Source organism: Watersipora subatra, chromosome 3 (assembly GCF_963576615.1).
Source record: "Watersipora subatra chromosome 3, tzWatSuba1.1, whole genome shotgun sequence".
NCBI lineage: Eukaryota > Metazoa > Bryozoa > Gymnolaemata > Cheilostomatida > Watersiporidae > Watersipora > Watersipora subatra.
This window is the reverse complement of record NC_088710.1, coordinates 16,539,825-16,564,291: the sequence shown is the minus strand read 5'-3', so window position 1 is coordinate 16,564,291 and position 24,467 is coordinate 16,539,825. Positions and strand designations below refer to the sequence as shown.

General features: G+C 37.5%; 2 protein-coding genes across 2 annotated transcripts; one reads left to right on the top strand and one right to left on the bottom strand.

Moving 5' to 3' along the window:
- Nucleotides 1–608: 608 nt before the first annotated feature.
- Nucleotides 609–18,297, bottom strand: LOC137391337 (DNA-binding transcriptional regulator BolA-like). The gene is made up of 7 exons (XM_068077781.1): nt 18,212–18,297; nt 5,553–5,670; nt 5,373–5,426; nt 3,530–3,581; nt 1,640–1,704; nt 1,311–1,382; nt 609–1,135 (listed from the first exon to the last, which is right to left on the bottom strand). Exons 2-7 carry the CDS (start codon nt 5,658–5,660, stop codon nt 1,058–1,060), a joined length of 429 nt encoding a protein of 142 aa, XP_067933882.1. The 5' UTR covers nt 5,661–5,670; nt 18,212–18,297; the 3' UTR covers nt 609–1,057.
- Nucleotides 18,298–18,521: 224 nt separating this feature from the next.
- Nucleotides 18,522–24,027, top strand: LOC137391231 (co-chaperone protein daf-41-like). Its single transcript, XM_068077639.1, has 6 exons — nt 18,522–18,634; nt 19,186–19,299; nt 21,315–21,483; nt 23,255–23,360; nt 23,494–23,604; nt 23,751–24,027. The coding sequence occupies exons 1-6, from the start codon at nt 18,615–18,617 to the stop codon at nt 23,768–23,770; spliced, it is 540 nt and encodes a 179-aa protein (XP_067933740.1). The 5' UTR covers nt 18,522–18,614; the 3' UTR covers nt 23,771–24,027.
- Nucleotides 24,028–24,467: the final 440 nt, after the last annotated feature.

Below are 24,467 nucleotides of genomic sequence, written 5' to 3'. Positions count from 1 at the left end.
CTTATACATACATATCTGTAGCAAGCCTGACTGTTCTATTAACACTTGCGTATGAATCTATTGACTTACAGACTTATCGAGCCACTTGATGTCATTTGTCTTCCCTTGCTATCAACTAGTGTTAGTTCTCTCAGAATATCAGTAGCAACTTTGAGTGTGTGATTTTAGTGTACGTGACGTTACAAGTTGACATATAAGATTTCAGACCAGCTTGATACAAGCATCAACGTTTTGTGCCCTACCACAATATTTTCAAGTAAATGATGGCAGCTCGTGTGCTATATTGGTATCAAAGGGTTATTGAAATCATTGTGTCGCCCAGCCACTAATTACTTTTCAACCTTGGGAAGCAGCTCAACAGTGTACATGTAAATATTCACTGAAGGCTTCTTATGGGAGCACATTTTGCAACAGGTACTCAACAGCGTGATAAAAAGATGCTGGTGGGTCGCATCGGGTGGGACAGCAAGATTTTCAACTGATCTTATGACTTGCTTTAGATGTGATACAAATTTGGCTGAACAGTAGAACTATTTTTCCCCTTTCCACCACAAAATACAACTATTTTTCCCCTTTCCACCACAAAATACAACTATAAGCGCAACAAACCAAGGAGCAGGGCATTTTATCAGTAAATATTATCACATAAGCTCAATCAATGTCGTAGTAATCAAGTGGATGCAAGTAAGAGCATGCCCATCTATAAATTAAATTGCGCATTCAAATAATGTATACAATTTGATGAAAACACAACAACTGTTGTTTTGAAGGATAATAAAATCTAGGAAAGCTAAATCTATTGAGGTTTGACGTACTACAGCAGAGAAATTCTTTTTGACAAATCAGAATTGGGAGGTGCATAAAAAGTTTTTATAAAATTTGGCCCATCCTAGAAAGGAAACCAAAATTAGTGTCACCCGCTAAATGTTGCCAAATCTTTATAATTGTAGCAGAGTGGAATGGAGACAAATGTCAACATACTGCCAGCATGCCAAGTTTCAACGGCTTTTGCAGAAATGTTCAGTCATTTTACTCGTTACATAAGTCCCACCTGGTTCTACTTGCCACTACCGCCCATACATTTGGGTGATTCTGGAACTTGCTGAGACTTGGCCCACTGCTCTGGAGTTTTTGCCTGTCAAAACCAATAATTTCTACGGAACTGGAGGAGAGAATATATAGAGTAAATTAGAAGCAAAATCAATAAAATAACAGTAAAGCCTGAGTATAACAGCAAAATGAGGAACTGTCGGTATAAGCAATGTTTATATAAAATGAAACTATGTTGCAAGATAAGTGGTGGGCAATACCTGTATACCGAGGGCATGTATGGCACCTGTATCTAGCTCTTCATGTAACACAGAGTGGACCAGCTTATGTCTCTACAATATCAAATTCAGTACAGCTGCCAATCAACATGTGATAGGGAACTATGTAGAAGGCACGAGCTACTAAAACAAGAGATAATAAATCCTCATATACACTGATCCTAAGCATGTGGAAAATTTGTTTTGCAAGAAGCTGGTATTCTTGTACAAAAGTGTGTTTTGCATAATCTGAAAATTGTATTTTTAAAACAGAACAAATAGGCAAGCAACAAAGAATGAGAAGGATTGTCTCCACATGGCACTGTACTTACCTGAATAAGCGGCTTTCCTTGAAACTGTTCACTGACTATGATCACTTTGAAATGTGATTCAGTGCCTACAAATGAACAGCTACTATAAAACAACGGACATGAAAAAATGGGAAAAGATCATTTACCTAAACCTGATGCTGATTTGCGTAGCAGTAATCCTCAAAAGTGTCACAGCATTTTAGCAATGGCATGCATCTGATTATTAATAAAGTAGAATAATTGCAAAGCTACAAAAGCGATAAAAAAGAATTTAATTACTCATAAGTTGGACAACTTTTGTAGGTAAATCGGTAATCTTAGACCAAGTTTAATTTTGGTGAAAATTTGTAAAATAATGTTTTGAAAACAAATTACATGCAAGAAGCAACAGCGACTGAGATTTTTCAATTTAGTTTCAAGATAAAACTGGAGTTATTAGTAATGAGTTGGTAGATTGCTATAGAGATTGACATTGCTGAAAGCTTATGACTAATATATAACTCAAAGTAAATAATATATTACGTAATACTAATATAACTACTGACAGTTACTAACAGCTGGCATGGTATGGTGAATATGAAATTTATAAAACCTCTAAAAACAGTGATCTAAAACTTACTATCCAAGATAATAAACAACAATCACCTTCTTAGATGGAACACTTGACTTGAGCAATAACTGGCAAAAACCACTATCAAAGATAATAAACAACAATCACCTTCTTAGATGGAACACTTGACTTGAGCAATAACTGGCACAAACCATTCACAAAACCTAACAGCAACATACTTTAGGCGGACAAACCAAGCAATCACCCCTCAGGTGTTACAAATAACTTACCCCGTAACATAAACAAAATTCTAAGCCAGATGTTATCAAAAGAGAATTCGCAAAAAACTATAAATAAACCATAACCATATGAAACTGCTACTAGGTGAAGATGAAAAAGTGAACATCTCCACGCGGTAATTCATTTATTCATGCTCCATTAATTTGAGGAGCACAGTTATCTTAGGTATAATTATGGTTTACCTGCTAGTATATACATGTATATTATGTATAATCTCTCACACATATATATACAGTACACCCCCGAGTTACGGCACCTGATTTACAGTTTTTTTACCTTAAGATGTGAAACATGATGCGTTTTCATCCTCTCTATGCAACCTTTTTTCACTGTACGATATTAACAAAAATGTCTCTCTATATTCAAATTTGGTGGTCGGTGTGCTGAATACATCGGAATAACGAACAAGATGTCGATATGCTATTCGCCAAAACCCCTCCCACAACGCCTGAAAGAGATACGATGCTTGCGCTCTCTCAGTTTAGCATTCTTCACGTTTCCTAAATGATTGATATAGCATAAGTGAAACGAAAATAACAAAGAGAAAATAAAAATCTATTGTGCATTTTATCATTTTATATAATATTTATTACAAACTTTAATTTATTATACGTATATAACTTTAATTCGTTAGCCATGGGGCTTAAGATTAATAACGACGCTAAAGGAAGAAGTGAGAAAATAATTTTATTGCATTAAAAATTTACGGCAGATCATAACCACTAAATACACTAAAGTTACTGTAGGTAACTATAGTTACTAAGGTTAATATGTTATCTTATTACTAATTTTTAATATGTACAGTACTTATATAACATATTGATATTTTTTACCAGGGGAGTTTGCGTTAGATAATTACTATGGGTTTCTATACCCTTCTATATGACATTTTTGCCTTACAATGCCAACACGAAAACAAATTAATGTCGAATATCAACTCGGAGCTGACAGTCAAGCAACACTATGAATTGTGCAGGCTCCAAATATAAAATGAACTACTATAGCTACCAGTGTTCAGCTAGCAATCTATTATCACTTGATAAGACCGACCTCTAGCTTACCTTTGGGCACATTGTGCATATGGCTCTCATTGATAACATCCAGGTGCTCAGGCTAAAACACAATACAAGAATGACTGTATTGACTAGTGGGATTTCACAATTCAAGCCAATGGTTATTCCTTGTGGAGTCATGAAACTCTCAACTGACTAGACAAAGAGGGAGCTTTGAGATTGCTAATGTTTGAACATAAATGAAAAGATTTTTGCGGTTGTCTGGGACATGTGATGAGGACACACGCACACACACAAAACTATAGTTATCTTCTGCAAGGTACTTTTAATGGTAGTCAATAAATATGGTGTGGACTTTATAGCATAAAAGGAAACTCACAATTAAGTCCGGTAGTATTTACCTAACATGCCTGCTACATTACAGCGGTCGGTTACGATAGCCTACAAACATTAAACATTAAAGAAGATTTCAGACAATATTTTTTGTCAATGAAATGCCAGAGAAGCATAAACATACCCACTATCAATCAAACTTTTCGAACTTTGTGCTAAAATCCAAATAATAAAATTATCATAATTTTTCCACGATTGCGTCAGTACGCGACTGGCATCGATCAGCCAGACATTTACACGCATGTGTGAAAGAAATAATAACCGACCCTAGTTCCTTATCTTGTCATTAACAATACTGAGAGCACTCTCAGATTCTCTACACGCAGCCTAAAGAGGTACAAAACATATCTAAAATATTGACAAAAGACCTGTTATGGAACAGAAACATGATGAGCATTCACTTAGTCTTATGCATATTGATAAATTTGGAGTTGTCCTCTACATGCCCTTTTCAGCGATAGACAATAGTAATTACTCTAATGATTTGTGAATGAATCCAATGAAACATTTTTAATATACACCTAAGCCGTTTGTTGAAAAATATGTAATCATTCAGTTGTTATAGTGAAAACATTAAAATATTTAAAACAATTTAAAATAGTTAAACAAAAGAACAATTTAAACGATATTTAAAACAATAAAACGTAACACAGACTTTCCTGATGCACTGCCTCACATGCACTTATTCACTGAAAACAGACCCTATCCAAAACAGTTATCATCATGAACCTCAATCAAAACCGAGTCTAACGTATTGTTTTTAAAATCATGAAAAGCACAACTTGAGAATCCAATGTGTTATGTGTACACAAATCATGTAAACCTACGCGCAGGAAATTTGAAATTACTTGAAGTGAATGCAAAAAGAATTATGAGGACAGGGTGTATGTGAAAAGCGATCAAAATTTTGAAGGCATATGCAGTAAACCAGGGTCTAGATTAAACTATACCATGCAATTTCCCACCATAACTGATGCTTCAGTATTAAATGAAGGCTATGTAACAACGTTTTTCGAAAAAGAGAACGTCTTTAAATGAGCTGCCCAAAGACATTTCAAAATAACAAAATACATTAGAGAAAGCACTGTAAACAGTTTTTTAAAACTTGCAAACAGAGGACTTAATTACATAGGTAATTGCCACAAAACTTTGCAATGCAGTAGGCACATTAAACATTTTGCTACTCCAACAGACAAGTCAATCAGTTCAACTACCGATATATAAAAAAATAATGCAAACCAGAATTGGAAACTTACAACCCTAAAGTGAGATCAGGCATTTCGTTTTATGAAATGAAGCTTTATCAAAAACATTCCTCATCAGATCATAATTGTTAGAATACTGTTAATGGTACTGTAGAATAATATTTGAGATTCTCAAAACATAGTTGTTTATTTTTAAACCTATGGAACCTATGAGCCTTATCTCAAAACGTCAAAGTTCTTTCTGAGAATAGGCAAGAGAGCTAACGACAGGGTAAAAATAATTCGAGTTTTACCTTTAGCTCACGTTGCAGTTTTATAGTCACAGCTGATTGCACAGGACCAGGTACCTAAAATACCAGAAAAAACCTATTTACAAACAACTCAATTTGCAATCTCATCGATGACCTTAAAAAGAGTCAGCATTCAGACATGACATAGCGACTAAACAACTTCACAAGATTGGTGATACTCACGTCAGCCATTCTCAGAAACCTTGCGTTCAAACGGGATCCCAAGCTAGATATTTGGCTGCTGTAACTCAACAAGTGTTGGACAGAACAGTTGAGCAGTCGGATGCGCATCAGTTGCTGTCTACACAGAGAATATCATGTGAGACACTATGTAATTAGTTACTACTAGTCATGCTATTTGAGTCAATCAAAAACTAGCTATGTACTTGGTTGTTAAAGGTTGACTTACAACAAAATTCACATTACAGTTATTCGGTATCAAAAGGTTCACCATGTCTTACTCTGCTGTGTTGTAGGTGCAAAATATGTGGAAATGTGATTACAAGCTCTTAAAAGCTCAAAAACGAACAGTTAATTGTTGCCATCACGAAACTGCTGCAGATTAGAATCCCTTTCCAAAACGGCTCAAATAGGACATAATTGAGCAAGATGGCTTCTGCTCACACTTTCATGCAACCTCAATCGTCGAAATATTTTTACAAATATACTTAACGCATTCCATAAAACCATGTCTATTGTCTTTACGCGTCTGTTTCATCATCATTGTAATGCTGTCATTTTGAGCACTGATATCTCAAAACCTACCGTAAAAATTTGTTTAATTTTTTAACCTTAGCTCGAAGGAGTGCATATCATCCTCTGATAAACATGACGAGCCTATTGGTCACCTGTGATAGTAGAAAAATGCTGAAGAGATTATTCGCGCTGTTTGGCAGGAAGTATGGGTCACATGATCAGATTACGGACAAGACAATTAGACCAAGCCGAAACAAAACTGTAAACTAGCGAGCATCTATATTTGGTAAGGGCTCTTCGGTAAAACCCGAAGTGTTTGTCTTAAACTAGTGCTACGAGAAGTTTTATATTGAGCCTTTTATTGGCCTTTCAATTCACGTGAGAACACCACGTGTCAAAACAATAACCAAATTGATTGACTACGCCCGAGAAATAAACTGATTCCGATCTACGGCGGTTTCGTGATGGCGACGATTAACTGTTCGTTTTTTAGCGTTTAAGAGCTTGTAATCACATTTCCATATATTTTGCACCTACAACACAGCAGAGTAAGACATGGTGAATCTTTTGATACCAAATAACAGTAATGTGAATTTTGTTGCAAGTCAACCTTTAAGGATGCTAACAGTTACGCTAAAATATTTTGATAGCTTATTTTGATCTTGTGAGGTTAAACGTGAAGAAGATAAGTCAAGCTGCTCCACACATTGGAAGTTATAATTGAGAAATAAGCAAAGAAAATTTTCCCACTAGTTCTTTTGTAAGATGAAACAATCATTAGAGCATAATGCCAAAATGAGAAGCCTGTTATTAACAGTTGAGGTTCTTCTTTCAAATTAAATGATTTGAAAATACATCAGAACTCACTTGATAATACTAAAGAACTTGCAAGTGCGTGCTCTCCACACACTTTAGAATTATAACGTCAAAGCTCCGATAACAGTTGCGGAAACCGGTATGTTCTGTTTCAGAAGCAAATGAAGGCAACTAAATCTCAAAATAACCTTGGTTCATTTATAGCCCTAGATGTTACATACGGTGGTAAACTTGCCAGGTTTTACCAGGTGGCTAATCAAAAGAATTCAATTTTGTTTTTTTTTGTTAAAATTTGAGTTTTAAGAAAAACCTATATCAAAGAACTAAAGTAAAGGGTTGCAAATGTTGCATTTTGAGCCCGAGTGTAATCAAGGTTGCGACAGCATAACAAGTGTCTCTTACAACTAAGCCTCTGACATTATTGAAATGATGTGCCATTCTGCAGAATAATAGTAAACGTGATTTGTGCGATTTATCCCCGACAAATGCACTCCATTAATGTCATGCGTACAAAAATAGCTTAGTAAAAGCATGAAAAATCAGGTTGTAAACTTTGTAATGAAAAATGTCGGCAATAATTACGACACGGAGTTCCCACCATTGTAATTGTGGAACGGAGATCTTGAGATGGATGTGGTGGCTCTGAAAAGGGCCGAAATGGGAGACGGGAATGAAGTGACTATCAGTTGGTACTCGCATTTATAGGCTGCCAACGTGCGTAATAGAGTTGGTGATGCATTCTCTAAATAAGTCTATAACTCGGCTTCTCCAAATTGCCGACTCTATGCGCTTATATTACGTTGTGTGTGATTTGATTTATCGCAGTGTATTCAAATTTGAATAGTTGATTACGGCGCGCTTGCTTAACACATTTTCGTTGTAGTACAGTAGACGCTCCTATAACGTATACCTCCTACAACATAAAATCCAGATAACGTAAAAAATCTATGTGAAGTTTTTGCTTCCTACTACGTAAAAAATTACATATAATGTAGTGTCAAGTCGGGCGAGTTTTCAAATTCAATCTGATTGTTAGTTTATTTCGCCGCAATTGCAAGAGAAAAGACGCCTTCTGTATATCGTTTTATATAACGTTCCTGACATTCTAGTTCGTTGTTGTAAATCATTAAATGTGTCAACAAAAAGGTGAATAGGATAGCTGCCTATCGTTGATAAATACAAAGGCGATCGATTGGGGTAGGTGTTACAGCATCGATCCACCAATCTAAATGTCATGAGTTAGAGTATCATCGAAAGTTATCTTATATCCTAACATTGACCGCCAGATACAAATAGACGACTAGGTACACTAGAACTGCTTTTTATAGCGAAACAAATTTGTTGTTTTGCCTTATTGTACAAGTACAAAATATTTGTTACTGGTTTTACTTCACAGAATAGACTGCTGTTTGGAAAAAATAAGCAAATTGGTGTAAATGAAAGCCCCTATTAACTTGTAAAATTATCGCATTCATGGTCTATAAAACCAGTGAGATTGATCATAAAAAGGAAAAAAGTTGTCGATGCAACCCAATAATGCTGCAGTGTTGGTACAGCACACAAAGTAAAAGAGTTAAGTCAAGTTTTTCCTTTTGCATGGACAAAGAGGTGAGTTTGGAAAGATCTTGGAACGGATTAGGCAACTCACATGTATTTTACTGTTCTTATAACGTAAATTCCTTATAATGTGAACATTCCTGGAACGGATTATTTACGTTGTAGTAACGCCTACTGTATAACGGAAGAGCCAAAAAAACGAAAATATTTAATAGGGACTGCACATTTTCGAGATTCATTTACAACGATTTGCTTATTTTTTTTGAACAGCAGTCTATTCTGCAAAGTATGACTAATAACAAATATTTCGTACGTCTACAATAAGACAAAACAACAAAATCTTTTTACTATAAAAAGCAGTTTTACCTGTTCGACGTCTTTCCCTATCCAGGAGTCAAGGTTAGGATAAAGATAATTTTTCGACGATACTTTAACTCGTGTCATTAAGATTGGTAGACCGACGCTGTAACACCTGAACCAATTGATCGCCTTTGTATTTATCAAAGATGCGCCGCTATCCTATTCGCTTTTTTGTTGACACATTTAACGATTTGCAACAACGAACTAGAATGTCACGAACGTTATATATAACGATATACACAAGGTGCCTTCTCTCTTGCGATTGCGGCGAAATAAACTAACAATCAGATCGAATTTGAAAACTCGTCCGACTTGACACTTTACGTTATATGGAACTTCTTACGTTGTAGGAAGCAAAAACGTCACAGAAAGTTTTAACGTTATTTGGAATTTATGTTATAGGAGGTATACGTTATAGGAGCGTCTACTGTAACAGAATGTGTTTTGGTGTTGCATGCAGTCTCGCTCAGTTTCAAAGATGCATGGACGCAATGAGTAGTGATTTACCAGGTGTTGCTGCATACCTGGATGACCTCATAGTAACTGGCAGCACCAGTGAAGAACACTGGAGCAATCTGGAGAGACTGCTAAAAAGACTTCAAGAGTATGGCTTTTGTATCCAGCAGTCAAAATGTCAGTTTTTAAAACCTCTTTAGAGTATCTGGGTTACCACATTGACAAAACTGGTGAAACGCTGTCCATTGAAGCCATAGCTGCTTTCGAGCGTCTACCAAGGCCTCACAATGTCCATGAAGTTAAGGTTTTCTTGAGAAAAATCAACTACTATGGCAGGTTCATAGAAAGCCTCACAGACAAAGAAGCTCCACTCAACAGACTGCTTTGCATAAATGCTACTTTTCAGTGGACACTGCAGTGTGAGAAATCATTTGAACAGCAAAGCACGATGTTATTCACACTACCTAGCTGACTCGTTTTAACTCCAGCAAACCCGCAATTTTATTCACAGCTGCATCACAGTATGGCATCAGCGCAGACTGCTACAAGATGAAAACGGCGTGGAAAAGCCAATAGCTCATGCTTCGAAAACGTTAAACGCTTTACAACGCAATTACTCACAGATTGAAAAGGGCTGAGCATTATCTACGGTGTGAGCAAATTCAGACAATACTTATTTGGTCGTAAATTCATTCTTGTCACAGACCATGAGCCTCCAGTTGCCATATTTTCTCCTGACAAACACATCCCGTAGCTCACCGCCTAAAAACTCCAGAGATGAGACTGACTCTCGTGGCCTACCAATATGATATTCGATATAAACCAACTCAACAACACGGCAAAGCCGACGGCTTTTTTCACTTACCCCAAGGCCCAGACATAGTTTTTGATTTACAAGAAGCTCATGATAGTGAGGAAATATCGCATATGATTCAAGAGGATTTGTTGGATTCACCACTTGATGCTTCCTTAATCTTGCATGACACGACAAAAAATGCTGACCTTCAATTAGTCAATGGCTGGATCACGCAGGGTAACTGGCCGAAAAAACGGCCAGGAGACCTTTTACATCTACTCCTCTATCTGAGAATGAAAGGTTCTTTATTTATACATAAAGGAATACTGTTGGTACAACGGGATTCACACGCAAGAGTAGTTATTCTCAGAAATACCATTCCTAAGGTTCTTGATACACTGCACACATCCCAATGGGGAATTGTTAGAATGAAGCAGTTCGCTCGTCGCTATATGTGGTGGCCTTCTATTGGCAAGGACATTGAGCACATAGTTAGAATCTGTGAACCATGCCGACTCTCAGCCAATGAATCCCAACAAACATACTCTGCATGGCCAAAATCTCAGAAACCATGGGAGAGAGTTCACCTTGATTTGGCTGGACCCTTCAAAGACAAAATGTGACTATTGTGTGTTGACTCATACTCTAAATATCCGTGTGTAGCCAATATGGATGTAGGAAGCACGACATCGTCCCACACTATTGCTATGCTGCGCCACATTTTTATAACAGAAGGACTTCCCGAATATATAATAACGGAAAATGGCAGACAGTTCGTATCAGACGAATTTGAGTTTTGTAGAAAACTCGGCATACACCATCTCACATCGGCACTGTTTCATCCAGCTTCCAACGATGAAGCGGAAAGATTTGTGCAGTCACTAAAAAGAAGCATTGAAAAGGCTTGTGCGGGAGGAGAATCGTCAAAGGTTGCCATCAAAAGTTTCTGAGCACCTACAGATGTATGCAACACCCAGGGCTAAACTGAAAGTCATCGGCTGAAATACTTCACGGAAGGCAACCTCGCAATATGCTCTCATTGCTCGGGCCATCCCAATTAACCAAATCATCCAACCAAGCTCTGACAACTAGCACCAAGTACGAAGTTGACGCATTGGTCTATGCCTGAGACTACAGAGCAGAACCAAAATGGCTACAAAGCGAAGTAATGGCAAAAATTGGTGGTGTAATGTGTGAGGTCCAGACAGATAGAGGTGTGATAACCCGTTGCTAATGTCCTTCTTAGCAATGTTACCCTTGGGGGGCTTATTCTATTTAAGCCAAAGTTTGTAGAACTGTTTTTCTACCACAAGGTTTAATACTACGATAATGAGACAGAGGTCGTATTTAAGATGGGTTTATTTAACAATCTATATAACTTAGCGAGAATGTATAATAAAATATGAGCGTAAGAGTATCAGTATGCATATTTGAACGAAAATCAATCCCCACAAACAAGATGGGGTTCCCTTATATAGGAGAGTATGACTTGCATAAAATATGTGGCATGAGTCAAACACAAGATACAAAAAGATTGCAGAATAATATTTACACAACTAATTTTGTTCCAGGCGCACAGACAAAGATCAGCAAGCGGATGCGGACAGATCATTAGCGTAGTTGGAATGTTTATGGAGGTTGACACAAATGGTAACACAGACAGTCTTGGCTGCAAAAGATGATGGTCTTGTAGTAATTATCAAATGATGAAATGTTACAGAAATGTGTTACGTTCTTATCTTTTGTGTATAGTATAATAACAACTCAATGTATAAAAGATATGTAGCTCTGACATGAGAGCTGTTCTGACATCGGTATGTAGAAACCGCAGCTAGGCAGAGGCGAGATGAAACTAGGTCATAGTCAAGATACAAGTATCTTACAGAGGTATTTGGCGACGCCATATCAATCAACTACAACCAAGAGTGTATGTTGTTGCCAACAATATTCCGATACACCAGAATCTACCAGCTGCTGTTCCTGAGCCACAATAACCAGCTTAGGCACCCAACTCACCTAGATACCCACAACGTAGGTAACCACCGTAGAAATGACTACTATGATGCGTCAAAGTATTAACTCAACTCACCTTGTATTAACCTTGATGGCTGGTGAGGCTATCCAGTCACAATGTTCAAGCTCGTGCTCAAAACACTATGTTTGCTTGTAACTCAAAATACAATTTTCAAATAATTACATGTTGGAGACATTGCTTAAATTTAGGGTTTTGTGCGGGAGGAGTGTTATGTCTTATTCCCCAAGGTCAGCTAGCTAGCAGAAATTATCTACTTATGCAATTGTTGTTTTTTGATTAGAGTGACTCATTCTATTAATATGGCATGGCTTGCTATATCTTCTTGCATGCTAGTCAGTTGATTAAATAGACTGTAAGAAACAAGTCAACCTCTCGTTCCTACACAACCTAAGGATTTATCAAGTGCCAATAAAGATACTGCATTCTTTAATTATAGCTCTGCTTGGTTTGCCAAGGGAAAGACGAGAATCAAATTCTTGCCAATGTTTCTGACTAGCATTGTGATGTCAGCCAGCGTATCATAGATGCATTCACTACAAATGCTACTGCCCGAACACCAAGAATTCTTATTGCTTGCTTTGATATTAGCAGAGTATAGAGAGATCATTCTTGTCACTGTTTCTGATTTTGGCATTGTGATAGCAGTCAGCAAATCATAGCTGCAGTACCTATAAACGCTATTGAACAAACATCAACATTTTTGGTTGTCAGGGTGTAAAAGTTTGGAGAAGGCATCCACAAGTCTGCTTATCGGCTTGCCCTCGAGTTTGTTTATTGGCTCACCCTCGAGTCTGTTTAGCGGGTTGCTTTTGAGTCTATTAAGCGGCTCGCCCTCAAGTCCGTTTATTGGCTCACCCTCGAGTCTGTTTATCGGCTCACCCCCGAGTCTGTTAAGCCTGGTTCCCATATCGATTGCAAGAGTCCGGCGGTAATATTGCCCAGCAAAACGCTTGCAACGCTAGGCGGCTTATGTTCACATAAAGCTGCATCGATAATAACGACATAAAAATGTTCGCTCGCCATGCCGTTTCGATAATGCTGACCTTCACCTGTACACTGCATTTCGGGAAGGTTTTGCCTGCGGCTATTCGCGAAATTTGAACAGCGCTAAACTCTTGCGTTGCCACCGGCAACTACCGGGGGTCCTCTGCGGTACCCGGCGCGTAGGTTCCCATTTCACTGCTAATAGCCGGCGGTGTTGTCATCGGTGCTTTGCGGCGTATATGGGAACCAGGCTTTAATGGGCTCGCTCTCAAGCTGTTTATCGGCTAACCCTCGAGTCTGTTTATCGGCTCGCACTCGAGTCTATTTATCGCCTTGCCCTTGAGTCTGTTTATCAGCTCTCCCTCGAGTCTGTCTATCGGCTAACCCTCGAGTCTGTTTATTGCCTCACCCTCAAGTTTATTTATCGGCTCACCCTTGAGTCTGTTAAACGACTCACCTTCAAGCCTGTTTATCAGCTCGCCTTCGAGTCGGTTTATCAGCTCGCCTTCGAATCTGTTTATCTGCTCGCCCTCAAGTCTGTTGCCAGTTCGCCATTGAGTTGGGAGATGCCTACTGTGGTATGTTTATCAAACACTCAGTTTATTCAAATTCAAAACGCAACTGAATCTCTAACATAGTCATTGCATCAAACATGACGTAATGTAAGCATTGCAATAGGCTGTACATTCTACATAGGCAATACATTCTACATCCCCTCTTGATCTCAAGATCAACTGTTGTAAAACAATAAAGCATAACATCTAACAGATCTCAGGATTAACTGACTTGTACAACCATTACAGCACAAAATTTGATAATCACTTAGGAAGACATCTATCTCAAACAGGTCTGTTTTCAAAGACACTATTTTCATGGAGATCAGAGTCAACAGGCTCTCGATTCAACTGAGCATTGTTATCAAACAGGTCTGAAATACTAAACTCAACTTTGACCTGATTAGACTCTCTAGTTGGCCTAGTTGATACATGTATACCATCTGCAATGTCATCTTGATGAGCCAATCTCAGGTCAGACACATGCCTATTTGTGCCATCGACTTCAACCGAAGTGCTAGAATTTATCTTTGTCACTTTTCGGCATTTCCACTTATCAAAGCACCTAGCATTAACTGGCTTAACATAAACAGTGAGTGTCTCCAAATTTGTATGGGTTAAGGTAGCAGTCTATATTGTCACTAAGCTTTTGTGGTATTTCTGTCGATTTGGTCGCCCCTGCTAAGTCACTGCGATAGCTGTATAGTTCTTCCACAGGCACTATACTATTGGAGTTTGGTGAATTGTTATACCAATATGCCAATTCTTCAGGTCCTTTACCAGTTCTCATGACCGCTCTTTTTATAGTACGGTGATGTCTTTCAATCATTCCATTTCTAGTAGGTTTATAGGCACAGCTGAGGATCTGCTCTACACAACATTTCTGCAGAAACTCTTTCATTCTAGAGCTTGTGAAACAAGGCCATTATCCACGTGGGCCATTGTCACTCAGAAACTCCTTAGGAGGTCCACGTTCTTGAAACACATTGTCCAACTGTTTGATTACTACGTCTGATGTTTCATTAGCCAGTTTGAACCAAAGCGAAAACCTGCTAGACCCACAATCAATAATAGTCAGATAAGGTCGACCGTTCACATGAGTAATATCTGATGCAAGGCGCTCCCATACATTTGCTACGTTTAGCTGACCATGATCCAATTTGATTGGATGAGGATCTACACTGTTACACATAAGACAAGTTTTCACTACTTGCTCAACTATGTCTTTCTTGATTGTTCGTCCAAGCTTTTTCTGTGCAAAGTACAGGGTTTTGCTGACACCAAAGTGGTGGTCTTGATGAACTTTCTTTACATCTTCTATCTCATCTGTGTTAGAAAGTGCAAACCCTGAGCATGCAACAACTTGTTGCCATTTCTTTGGTACTCTGGTTAGGACATCCGACTTGTTCTCACCTGATGGAACAAGTTCGATCATTAGTGTTAACCCGTATTCATCAATCAGCTGACCAATAATTCCAAGTCTACGTCGAATGATCAACTCACTGAGGCTAGTAACCTTAGGCCTTTTGGTATCTTCTATCACTGAATTTATCCACCCATAAACAGTAGCTGAATCTGTGATCACTTGCACATTTGTCATTTTTTCACTTTAGCGCTAGGTTGATTCCTTTCAATGCAGCTTCTAGCTCAGCAACATTTATATGAGCACCATCATCCTCTTTACGTAGCCATGCTGCATCCTCAACAGTGTAACCATCTACCTCCAGAGACACTCCGAGAGCCAAGTTGCTGGCATCACACCACACAGTACACTGAGAGGTCTTCTTGACATCCCACTTGCCTCTCACTGGGTATTGCTCTTGTACTTTTTGAAATATTTCATCCAACAAAGATTTCACAGAACTAGGAACTATTTCAGACCAGTCTATGTCATTAGTCAATCTCTTTACATAGCTACAAGCAACTCTTAACCATCCAGCAACTGGGTAATGTCCAACTAGTTTGCCACAAATGGAAAAAAGGTCTCTTTTTGTAACCTTTTTGAAACTACAGGCAACTCACCATCTCACTTCCAGTTGTACTGATCATCTTCTGCATTGTTTACTCTAAGATCCAACACACGAGTATCTGATAGTGTCAATGGGTCTTTTGCTACAAGTCCAAACCTTAGTAAGTGAGCTCTAACAACATCAGCTTGAACCACCTCCTCGTTTACCCAAATGTCATCAATGTAGTGATCAGTTCCATTGCAAATCTGTTCATCCAATGAGAGCACTTTATCTATGATCTTGGACATTATCTTGGGAGCAACATTTAAACCAAATCCCATGCGTGTCATTACATACGTTTTACCTCTGCACTTCACTGCCTGGAATCTTTTCAGACTGGGCTCTATATGAATTTGTAAATAAGCCTTCTTCAAATCTAACAGACATGCTTTGCTTCCCCCTAACCTCAAATTTCACATTTTTTCTTGGCAAATTGCAGTCTCAACACCTGGATTACTGTGAATATAGTTGTTTAGTTCACGGTAATCCATAACAGGGCGAATCTTATTGGGCTTGTTTGGTTGTTTTGCAGCCATCAATGGAATTATCCCCTCTACATGACCATGGACTGTGCTATAATGTAACTCCAGCCATTCATCATCTATCCAGCGATGCACTTCTTCATCAAACTCTTTTCTGTCATCATCATTTATATTGTATTCAGAGCAATGATTTTGTAGAATCGGTTCATCATCTTTCCATTTCCATTTGACAAACTATGCACTACTATTAAACCATGCTATGAAATCTTTATCATCAATCTCTAAACTACTCTGGTGTCTTGTGCCAACACTTATCACCGGCACCTCACCACCAAACGTAACACCATTGTAAACATCAACTTTAACTCCACCGAGTTTAGCAATAGCATCCAATCCCAATATCACTTGTGCTCCACCTACTAGTGCTGGCGCAATCAAGCACTGCAGAAGAAGCTCTTTTTTTCCTGTGACATTGACTTCTAAAACAGTTTCACCCTTAAACTCAGTAGTTTTACTATTTAACATGCTGACAATTCGAACAGGACCGCTAGGCCTTTTACCCAATTTAACACAAAAATCATCTAAAACCACAGTCTGTTCACAACCAGTATCTGCAAGAGCTGTTGCCGATACTTTGTTTACATATATATCAATAAATGGTAGCACCTCTTTGTTCAGTGATTTGTAGCAGGGAGAGTATCCGGTGCAGACACTCCCCGATTCTCGTTTCCCTTAGCCTTAGGGCAATTCCTAGCTATGTGATTGCCAAGCTCTTGACAGTTGTAACACTTTATTAGTCTTTTTGCACTCTTTACAACCTTGGATGGGCACTGGTGGGCTCCATGACCTCTGCCATTATTAATTGAACAAATCTGTCCAGCAGGTTTTGAGCCTACCTACCCCATTGCGCAGACTCATTGTGCTCCACCATTGCTAGACATAATCGTTCTTGCTCTCGTGGCCAACTCTGACAACGAAAGTGTTTCAACTGCTGAAATGGATTTTATCTGGGTAGCTACATCAATTGGTAACCCAGCCACAAAAGCACACTTCAACAAGAGTTCTGGTACTGTTTGGCCAATCAGAGCTACTAGCTTACGCAAATCTGCCAGGTAAACATCAACAGTTTCTCCTTCTTTGTATATCCTTCTTTGTAGTTGTCCATATGCACAAAAGTTATTTACTCCAAAAGCAGTCATTAGCTCCTGTTTAATCAGTGCATAATCCTTTTTAGTGTCGGCTGACAGTTGTTTATAAATGGCGAATGCCGGTCCAGACAGAAAGAGTGGCACAAAAGATTTCAACTCCGTAATATTCTGCAGCTCAGCTACAAGCTCTAACTTGTCACACCTCTCAGAAAAGTCACCACTCTTCTCTACGTCTTCATAGGTTTTAATCAAGTCTGAAAGTTTTACTGCCATTATTGTCAGTTTTGCCGAAATAGCTTGTGGTATGTTTATCAAACACTCAGTTTATTCAAATTCAAAACGCAACTGAATCTCTAACACAAAGTCATTGCATCAAGCATGACGTAATGTAATTGCAATAGGCTGTACATTCTACATAGGCAATACATTCTACACCTACTCTTGCCTAGTAGGGTTTACTTCAACTTTTTCGTAAACGGTCCAACAGCCATGATTGTTCTTTATAAAAATCTGTGGTTACATCCACAAAAAGAGCATACTGCTGCAAGGCTTTTAAGCACTTTGAACCAACAAACCCTTTTTTATTCTTAGGTAAGAAAAATGCGGACAAATTTGGTGTGACTTAAATCGAGAGATGATAAGTAGGCCTATATTAACTTAGTAATGTAGATAGTTTGAAACAGTTTTGCTTTACATAGCAACACACCTCCTGTTGTGTAAATATCAAAAATATAAAATTAAGAATCAGACAAGCTGGTTAGTTGAACCAACATTTTAGAGTAAGTCGAAATCTTGGTCGTAATGTTAATGATAAACACAATTTTTTTTAATTCAAATCATGTTCCATTAGCTGATTCTAATTAATAACATAACAAAAAAGTACTATTTGTTATAAAGGTTGCCGCTGATCTACATTTACTACAATATGAAAGAATGTTGCAGTACTGACAAAACTGTCACTTCTTCGCTTCCCCTTGAAGTTGTAAGGGGCGACCATGCGCGGTACAGGCCAGCATTGGGCAGATGCTGGTCATGAGCAGTTAAATTTGATCACCGTCCCGTCTTTAGCATATCATAGAAAATGTTGGTGCATGTGAGTTGTAGTTTTTCTGACTTATCGATCTCAGGCTAATCTACAGCCGAAGAAGTGACTAAACAGCGTTGGATGTAACGAAAGAACTACTCATGTACTTTTATAAAACAAAACCGACTAACTGAAGGACCGCATTATAAAAGGATTAGCTTAGACATAGTCCGAAAATTATGCAGCACGATCAATATACACTTTCAAATATTAACTGTGCAATAACAATCAACTAACTTATGATTCGGTCTTTTTTTCAAAGGGAAACATGGCGGCAGGAGATAAAGCGTGAGTAAAAGATGTACATGACACTTTAAAACGGTTCGATACGATTGAATAACTTTTTGTATTAGATGTTATAGTAGCTCACAACGAGAATTTGTGTTCGTCGCTTATTTTGTTCAATACTCTGGTCGCAAATTTTTTCATCAAGCATGCTTACTTGCATGTTTGCACAGGCTCTCATTGAATGAACATCATTTTAAGATTTTGGCGGTTCCGCATTTATTCTATAAGTTTTTAAAGTATTGCATTGCTTTTGCAGTCTAGCATTTTAGTTTAAATATATTAGCGTCTGAGTGATGGTAAAAGTTTATTTGGCACAACTTCGCCATTTCGAAAATGTGCTTGTTGAACCCTGTTGACAGTTATACCATCATTTATAAGATGGTATGCGCTCATCTTATAGCTTTATTGTGACTGGATATAGTTTTAGTTGTTTATCAAAGTCTTAGAATTTGCCGGCTTTGTTCGAGATATCGTTGAATGCGATATTGTGGCAATATTTTTCAGTTTCGTTTTAGTATTGAAGAATGCATTGTGTTGTGTTTGTATTTTAGGACACCTCCTTCAGTTTCTTGGGCTCAGAGAAATGATAAAGTATTTTTAACCATAAATATAGAAGATTGTCAATCCCCAGATATTCAGCTTACAGAAACTACATTAACATTTAAGTAAGTATCTGCCCAGTATATAAGTTGAATATGCCTGATATGTAGTTTCTCAATTTACTTTCATTGATTTGATTGGTCTTCTCTATTCTGGTCTTTGCGTTTTATTTTTTCCACATGATTAATGCTTACAATTTTTGCTAAAGATTGTCATAGGATATATGTGGAAACACAAAACAAGATATGTAAATATGATGTGCCCAATAGTGATAGTCCTGCATATACCGTAAAACCTTTTTTGAGCGCCACTTATTTGACCGCTACCTTTACTTGAACGCCGCCTCTATTTGAATGCCACCTCTATTCGAGCGCCACCGCTATTCGAGCGCCACCTCTATTCGAGCGCCATCTCTATTCGAGCGCCACCTCTATTCGAGAGCTACTATAAACAAGGATTGAAACATAGAATGCCACCTTTATTTGAGCACAACTTTGACATTCTTTGATCCTTGCGAACCCATAAGCGATCAGTAAAAAATTGTCCGCAAACTGTTGCTAATAATGACACCATGACATGGTTAAATCAATAACAATTAATTCTTTTGTTGTTACTTTTCGTATGGAAGTCCATTTTCTAACTCCAATGCATTACAGATTTTTTGTTAAAACTTTAAATGTAACGTCATAGAATTAAACAATAACTGTATCAGGCTAATAATAGTTCCTTGATACTTGCTATCTGTGAAAAACCGTTTATCATTGACGATGGAATCTGTCCCACTATTTTGAAGCTACCACTTCTGCTTAGCACGCATGTGCAAGCACCTGGTTTCACCATTACACCTGGTTTCTCTGTATTTGTTCGACGAGTGTATTATAAATGGCTACGCGTAAAGGTTTTGCGGTGCAAAAAATTGTTTGGATGCTAATATCGACTAGTTCATCAGTGCAGAAGAGTTGAGGTCAGAAGACACTGGAAAATATTCAACAGCTAGAAGTTGAAATGGGGCCAAACGAAACCAACACTCAGAACGCAACTGGCTAAGCAACTGATGCAAATATTTTTGTTTCAAATATGTTAATTTTTGTTATAGGTTCTGTTTTAGGTTTTATTCCTATAAAGCTCACGATGGCTCGACGGTCATAACTGCACTCTATTGCACATGAGAAGCCAGTTTTGTCTGCAAACTGTCATGAACATATCAACGAGTGCAATGAGCTTTCATGCAACATGTTTAAATATAGCTATAAAATAAAAATATACCTTCAATCTTAGAATGAAATAAAAAAATTGAAAGCATTAAATTACAACACAAGCTATAAAATTGTAAGCAATAGATATAAGCTGGTATAGGTATCCCAATGCGTATTAACTTAGTGATACACGACAAGTTGGAGGTAGGTTGGCACATTTTTTGTATTTAACCGGGTTAATGTCACTTCGTCCGAAAGAGAGTGCAAAATATAGGTGACATACGCTTCGCTCGTAAAAATATTAAATTTATCCTCCCAAAAATTCCGATTTGCCATTTGAAAAATACAACGGCACCCTATATTTGAATGTCACTTCTAATTGAGTGCAACTATTATAGGGGATGGTTCGAAAAATAGAGCGCAATGGCGAGTCAAATAGAGGTTTTACGGTATACTGTGTTATACGATGACAGGTTGCTCGCAGCATAAAGTAAAGAAGTTTCTCAAACGCTGTCTTAATTAATCAAACAGCATTTCTAAAGTTTTCCTAATATGGGGTAAATTTAATTTCAAATTTAGATTTTCTGTTCAGCATCTTTTAGTCATTTTAGAATATTCGACCTGTTGTGCCATGCTTTATTTTACTAAGCACTGAACTCGAATTCGAATCATTTGATCCTCGTGTTAGCAGAGGATCAGGTGCACGTTTCGCTTCTCGGCTGCCAAAATTTTGGGTCATACAGCTTAGGGAAGCTTTGTGGAGTCGGAATAGCAAACAAATTACTGCTTCACATTACATAAAAGAATGTCCTAGAACACAACATAATAAGCGATGTTTTGCTTATCCTTTGCTATGTTGATTTAATTCTGATGTTTATTCTCAGAGGCAAAGGTGGCCCTCACGCCGAGGACCATGCAGTAGAACTAGAGTTTTATGGAGAATTAGATACAGCCAAGTCAAAATATGTCGTCAATTCACGAAACATTCCCATGGTGTTGTTCCGAAAAGAGGAAGGCCCCTACTGGCCCCGGTTATTAAAGTCAAAAACTAAAGTAAGTTGTTTCTTCGTTGAGTTTTTTGAATTTGCTTCTGTCTGTTTTTTTTTTAATTAGTCAATTGAAAGGCGATAATGATAGAAATTTTTTTTTACAAATTTGGGATATGCAACTTTATTTTAGTTGTGATAAAAACATTTCCCTGCCTTCAAAGTGCATTCCAGTGTTTCTCAATAAGCACTTGGATCATTAAAGTTATCTGTCATTGTTTATGTAAACATATAACATATCATATGTAATGGCACAATCAAGCCTCGTTCATAATTTAAAATTGATGAAAGTTGGAAATTGTGCACTTCTTGTTGTGTTTAAAAACATGTCAGTTAAAAATAATAAAATGTAAGTTTGTTGGCTTTGGAAATGTTATACTGGTAGTATAGTACATAACTGTTGCGACAAGTCTATGTGGGTTCAAATGGTTCAGTAATACACGTGCCTATAAACTGACTTGTAATAGAATTCCATATAGTTTGTAATGTTTAGTAATCACAATCAAGGTTGTAAACATTGAATACAATAAACAGCAAAAGTTGACATAAAATGGGAGGCGCAGGAATTAAAACATGAAATTGTTCACCCAATTATTCCAAAAGCACATTACTCGGCATGTGATGAGCTTAAAGTTATTGCTACTTGGTAATTTTCACACATGCCAGAGGCCGAAGCTCATGGGAGGCGAAATAAAAGGGCTGTGAAATATAATGCTTGTCTTTGGTGATGCATCTTTTTGTTTAAAATCTATTTTTTGTTGCCTTTTTTGTTTCCTTTAAAATACAACCACCAATAACCAGTGATACATTTGGGGCAAAACAATGGGTGCAAATATTAGGCTAGCGTGTCTGAATCTATTCTAAAACTAATTTTATATTTTCCTTTTTTTATATGAATATATAAAAAAAGCATAAGAAAATTCTTATCTGTAGTGTTGCATCAAAACGTTGTTAGCTTCACATTTCTATGGCTGCTTATGCGATACCTTGTGTAAGTAGGTATATATACATGTATGTTAAAAAATGGTTAAACCTGACAGTTTTGTATTTTTTATGCAGCCTTTCGCTATTTTTTGTAATATTTACATAATCTTTGAGTAAAAACTAAGCCAAAATTGAAGTGCATGCAATATTGTAAGTGCACGTAATATTACACTTTGCTAAGTTCAAACTATTGATGTAAAAATATTACATTTATATTTATTTTGATTCTTTGAGCATATTGTTTCTTTTAAAAAATTTGTTGGCATTCATTTTTTAAAAATATTGTTATTTTAAACTATTTCCTACAAAATCCACAACAAAACAATATGGAAATAATGCGTATTCCATAGTATTACTTTATTTTGGAAGGCGCTGTAGATTTCCGACTACATAACTATAAAAACAATGTTTGTGTTTTTCATTGACCAACAAACTGCTGGTGTGCAAGCGTGACCAACGCTTATGAATTGCTTCCTGAAGAAATTTATCATGATTAAATAAGCTTGTCTATCCCATTATGAACTTTACAAAACTCGTAAACTGTTCTGCCATCACACCTACTTCAACTACGCCCTTGTTTCTTTTGTCATGGCGTTGTAGTAGATATTATAAATGGGAATGATTATTGACTGCATGTTTTATCATATTTGTGTTTAGTTTGAAAGTAATGTATTTTTTCCTCTTTCGGCGGGTCTGTATACCACTATTCCCTATGTGAGTTGTTTATCAGGCTGCTAGATAGTCGCGAATGTTTATGTACACCGACATACAATACGATAACTTAACATGTTTAGGTGCACTGGCTGAAAACAGATTTTGACAAATGGAAGGATGAGGATGAGACAGATGAGGAGGACGCTGGAATGATGGGCATGGGAGGTCCAGGAATGGGTGGACCAGGTTAGTCCTGGCCTTTTCTGTTATTTTATCCTTATAGTATGAGTCACCTATTGTACATCATATTCAAGGCATTGCTAATTAGTGAAGTTGTTAGCAATTCCGAGCTCTGCATCACAGTCATATTTGCCTTTAGGAGGAATGGACCTGAGCTCGATGATGGCTAATATGGGTAACTTTAACGCAGAAGCACCTCCAGGGGATGAAGATGGTGGTAAAGAGGAGGAAGAGGACAGTGATGATGAAGGTAAGGCATCCAATATACGTGCATTCCGCTTTAATCTAGTTTTTGTATGAAAATGTTAATTTCCTTATCAAGTAGAGGTGACTTTTACGTTCTTATAAATTAGGCTGAGGTTTTCCTTTTCAATATAAATCTGTATTTGTTTATAGATATGCCCGACTTGCAGTGACCTGCATCAACTGTCTCAGGAGCTTCCACAATCACTCATCTCTCTCAAGCCTCATGCCCATAAGAACAACTCGTTAGTTATGTCTCATGTATAGGTTTTTGGCTTACTGCTGCTTTACAATGTTTATTACATTATAAATTATTGCAGCGAGAACATAACCTTTCGTTACAAAATACCGTACAAACCATTCACCAATTTATTGTTTGTATATACGTATCCAGGTACTTTTCATTTAAAATATATTGTTGTCTCCTCCACATTTCTGTATCGTTTCCTCATTCATGTTGTTTGCCTTACTTGGCATTGAAATTGTTTCCATATTTTTGGCAAACTCATTTGTCAATGCATGAGCATCAAGGTTGGAAGCTATTCTCCTAGAATACTTTAGAGATGCGCAAATGATGCCAGCACGTATATGTGCTCTATTCATAAGATGCCAAGCTAAGTCCATCAAAGCATTTTATGGCAAGCACCCATTGAATACTTATGTGGTACCTGCAACGTGACAATTTGGTTGTCAGATACAGATATTCTCTAAGAAAATGCAGAAACTTACTGCAATGTATGCATCTACATACGTGTAGATTTTATCCATATACAAAATCAGACAAATCTGTTAATACCATTGACTGGAAATTAGGAAATTTGGTAGAACGCAACCATCAGCTAGGAAATATGAGTCCGTGACATGATTCAT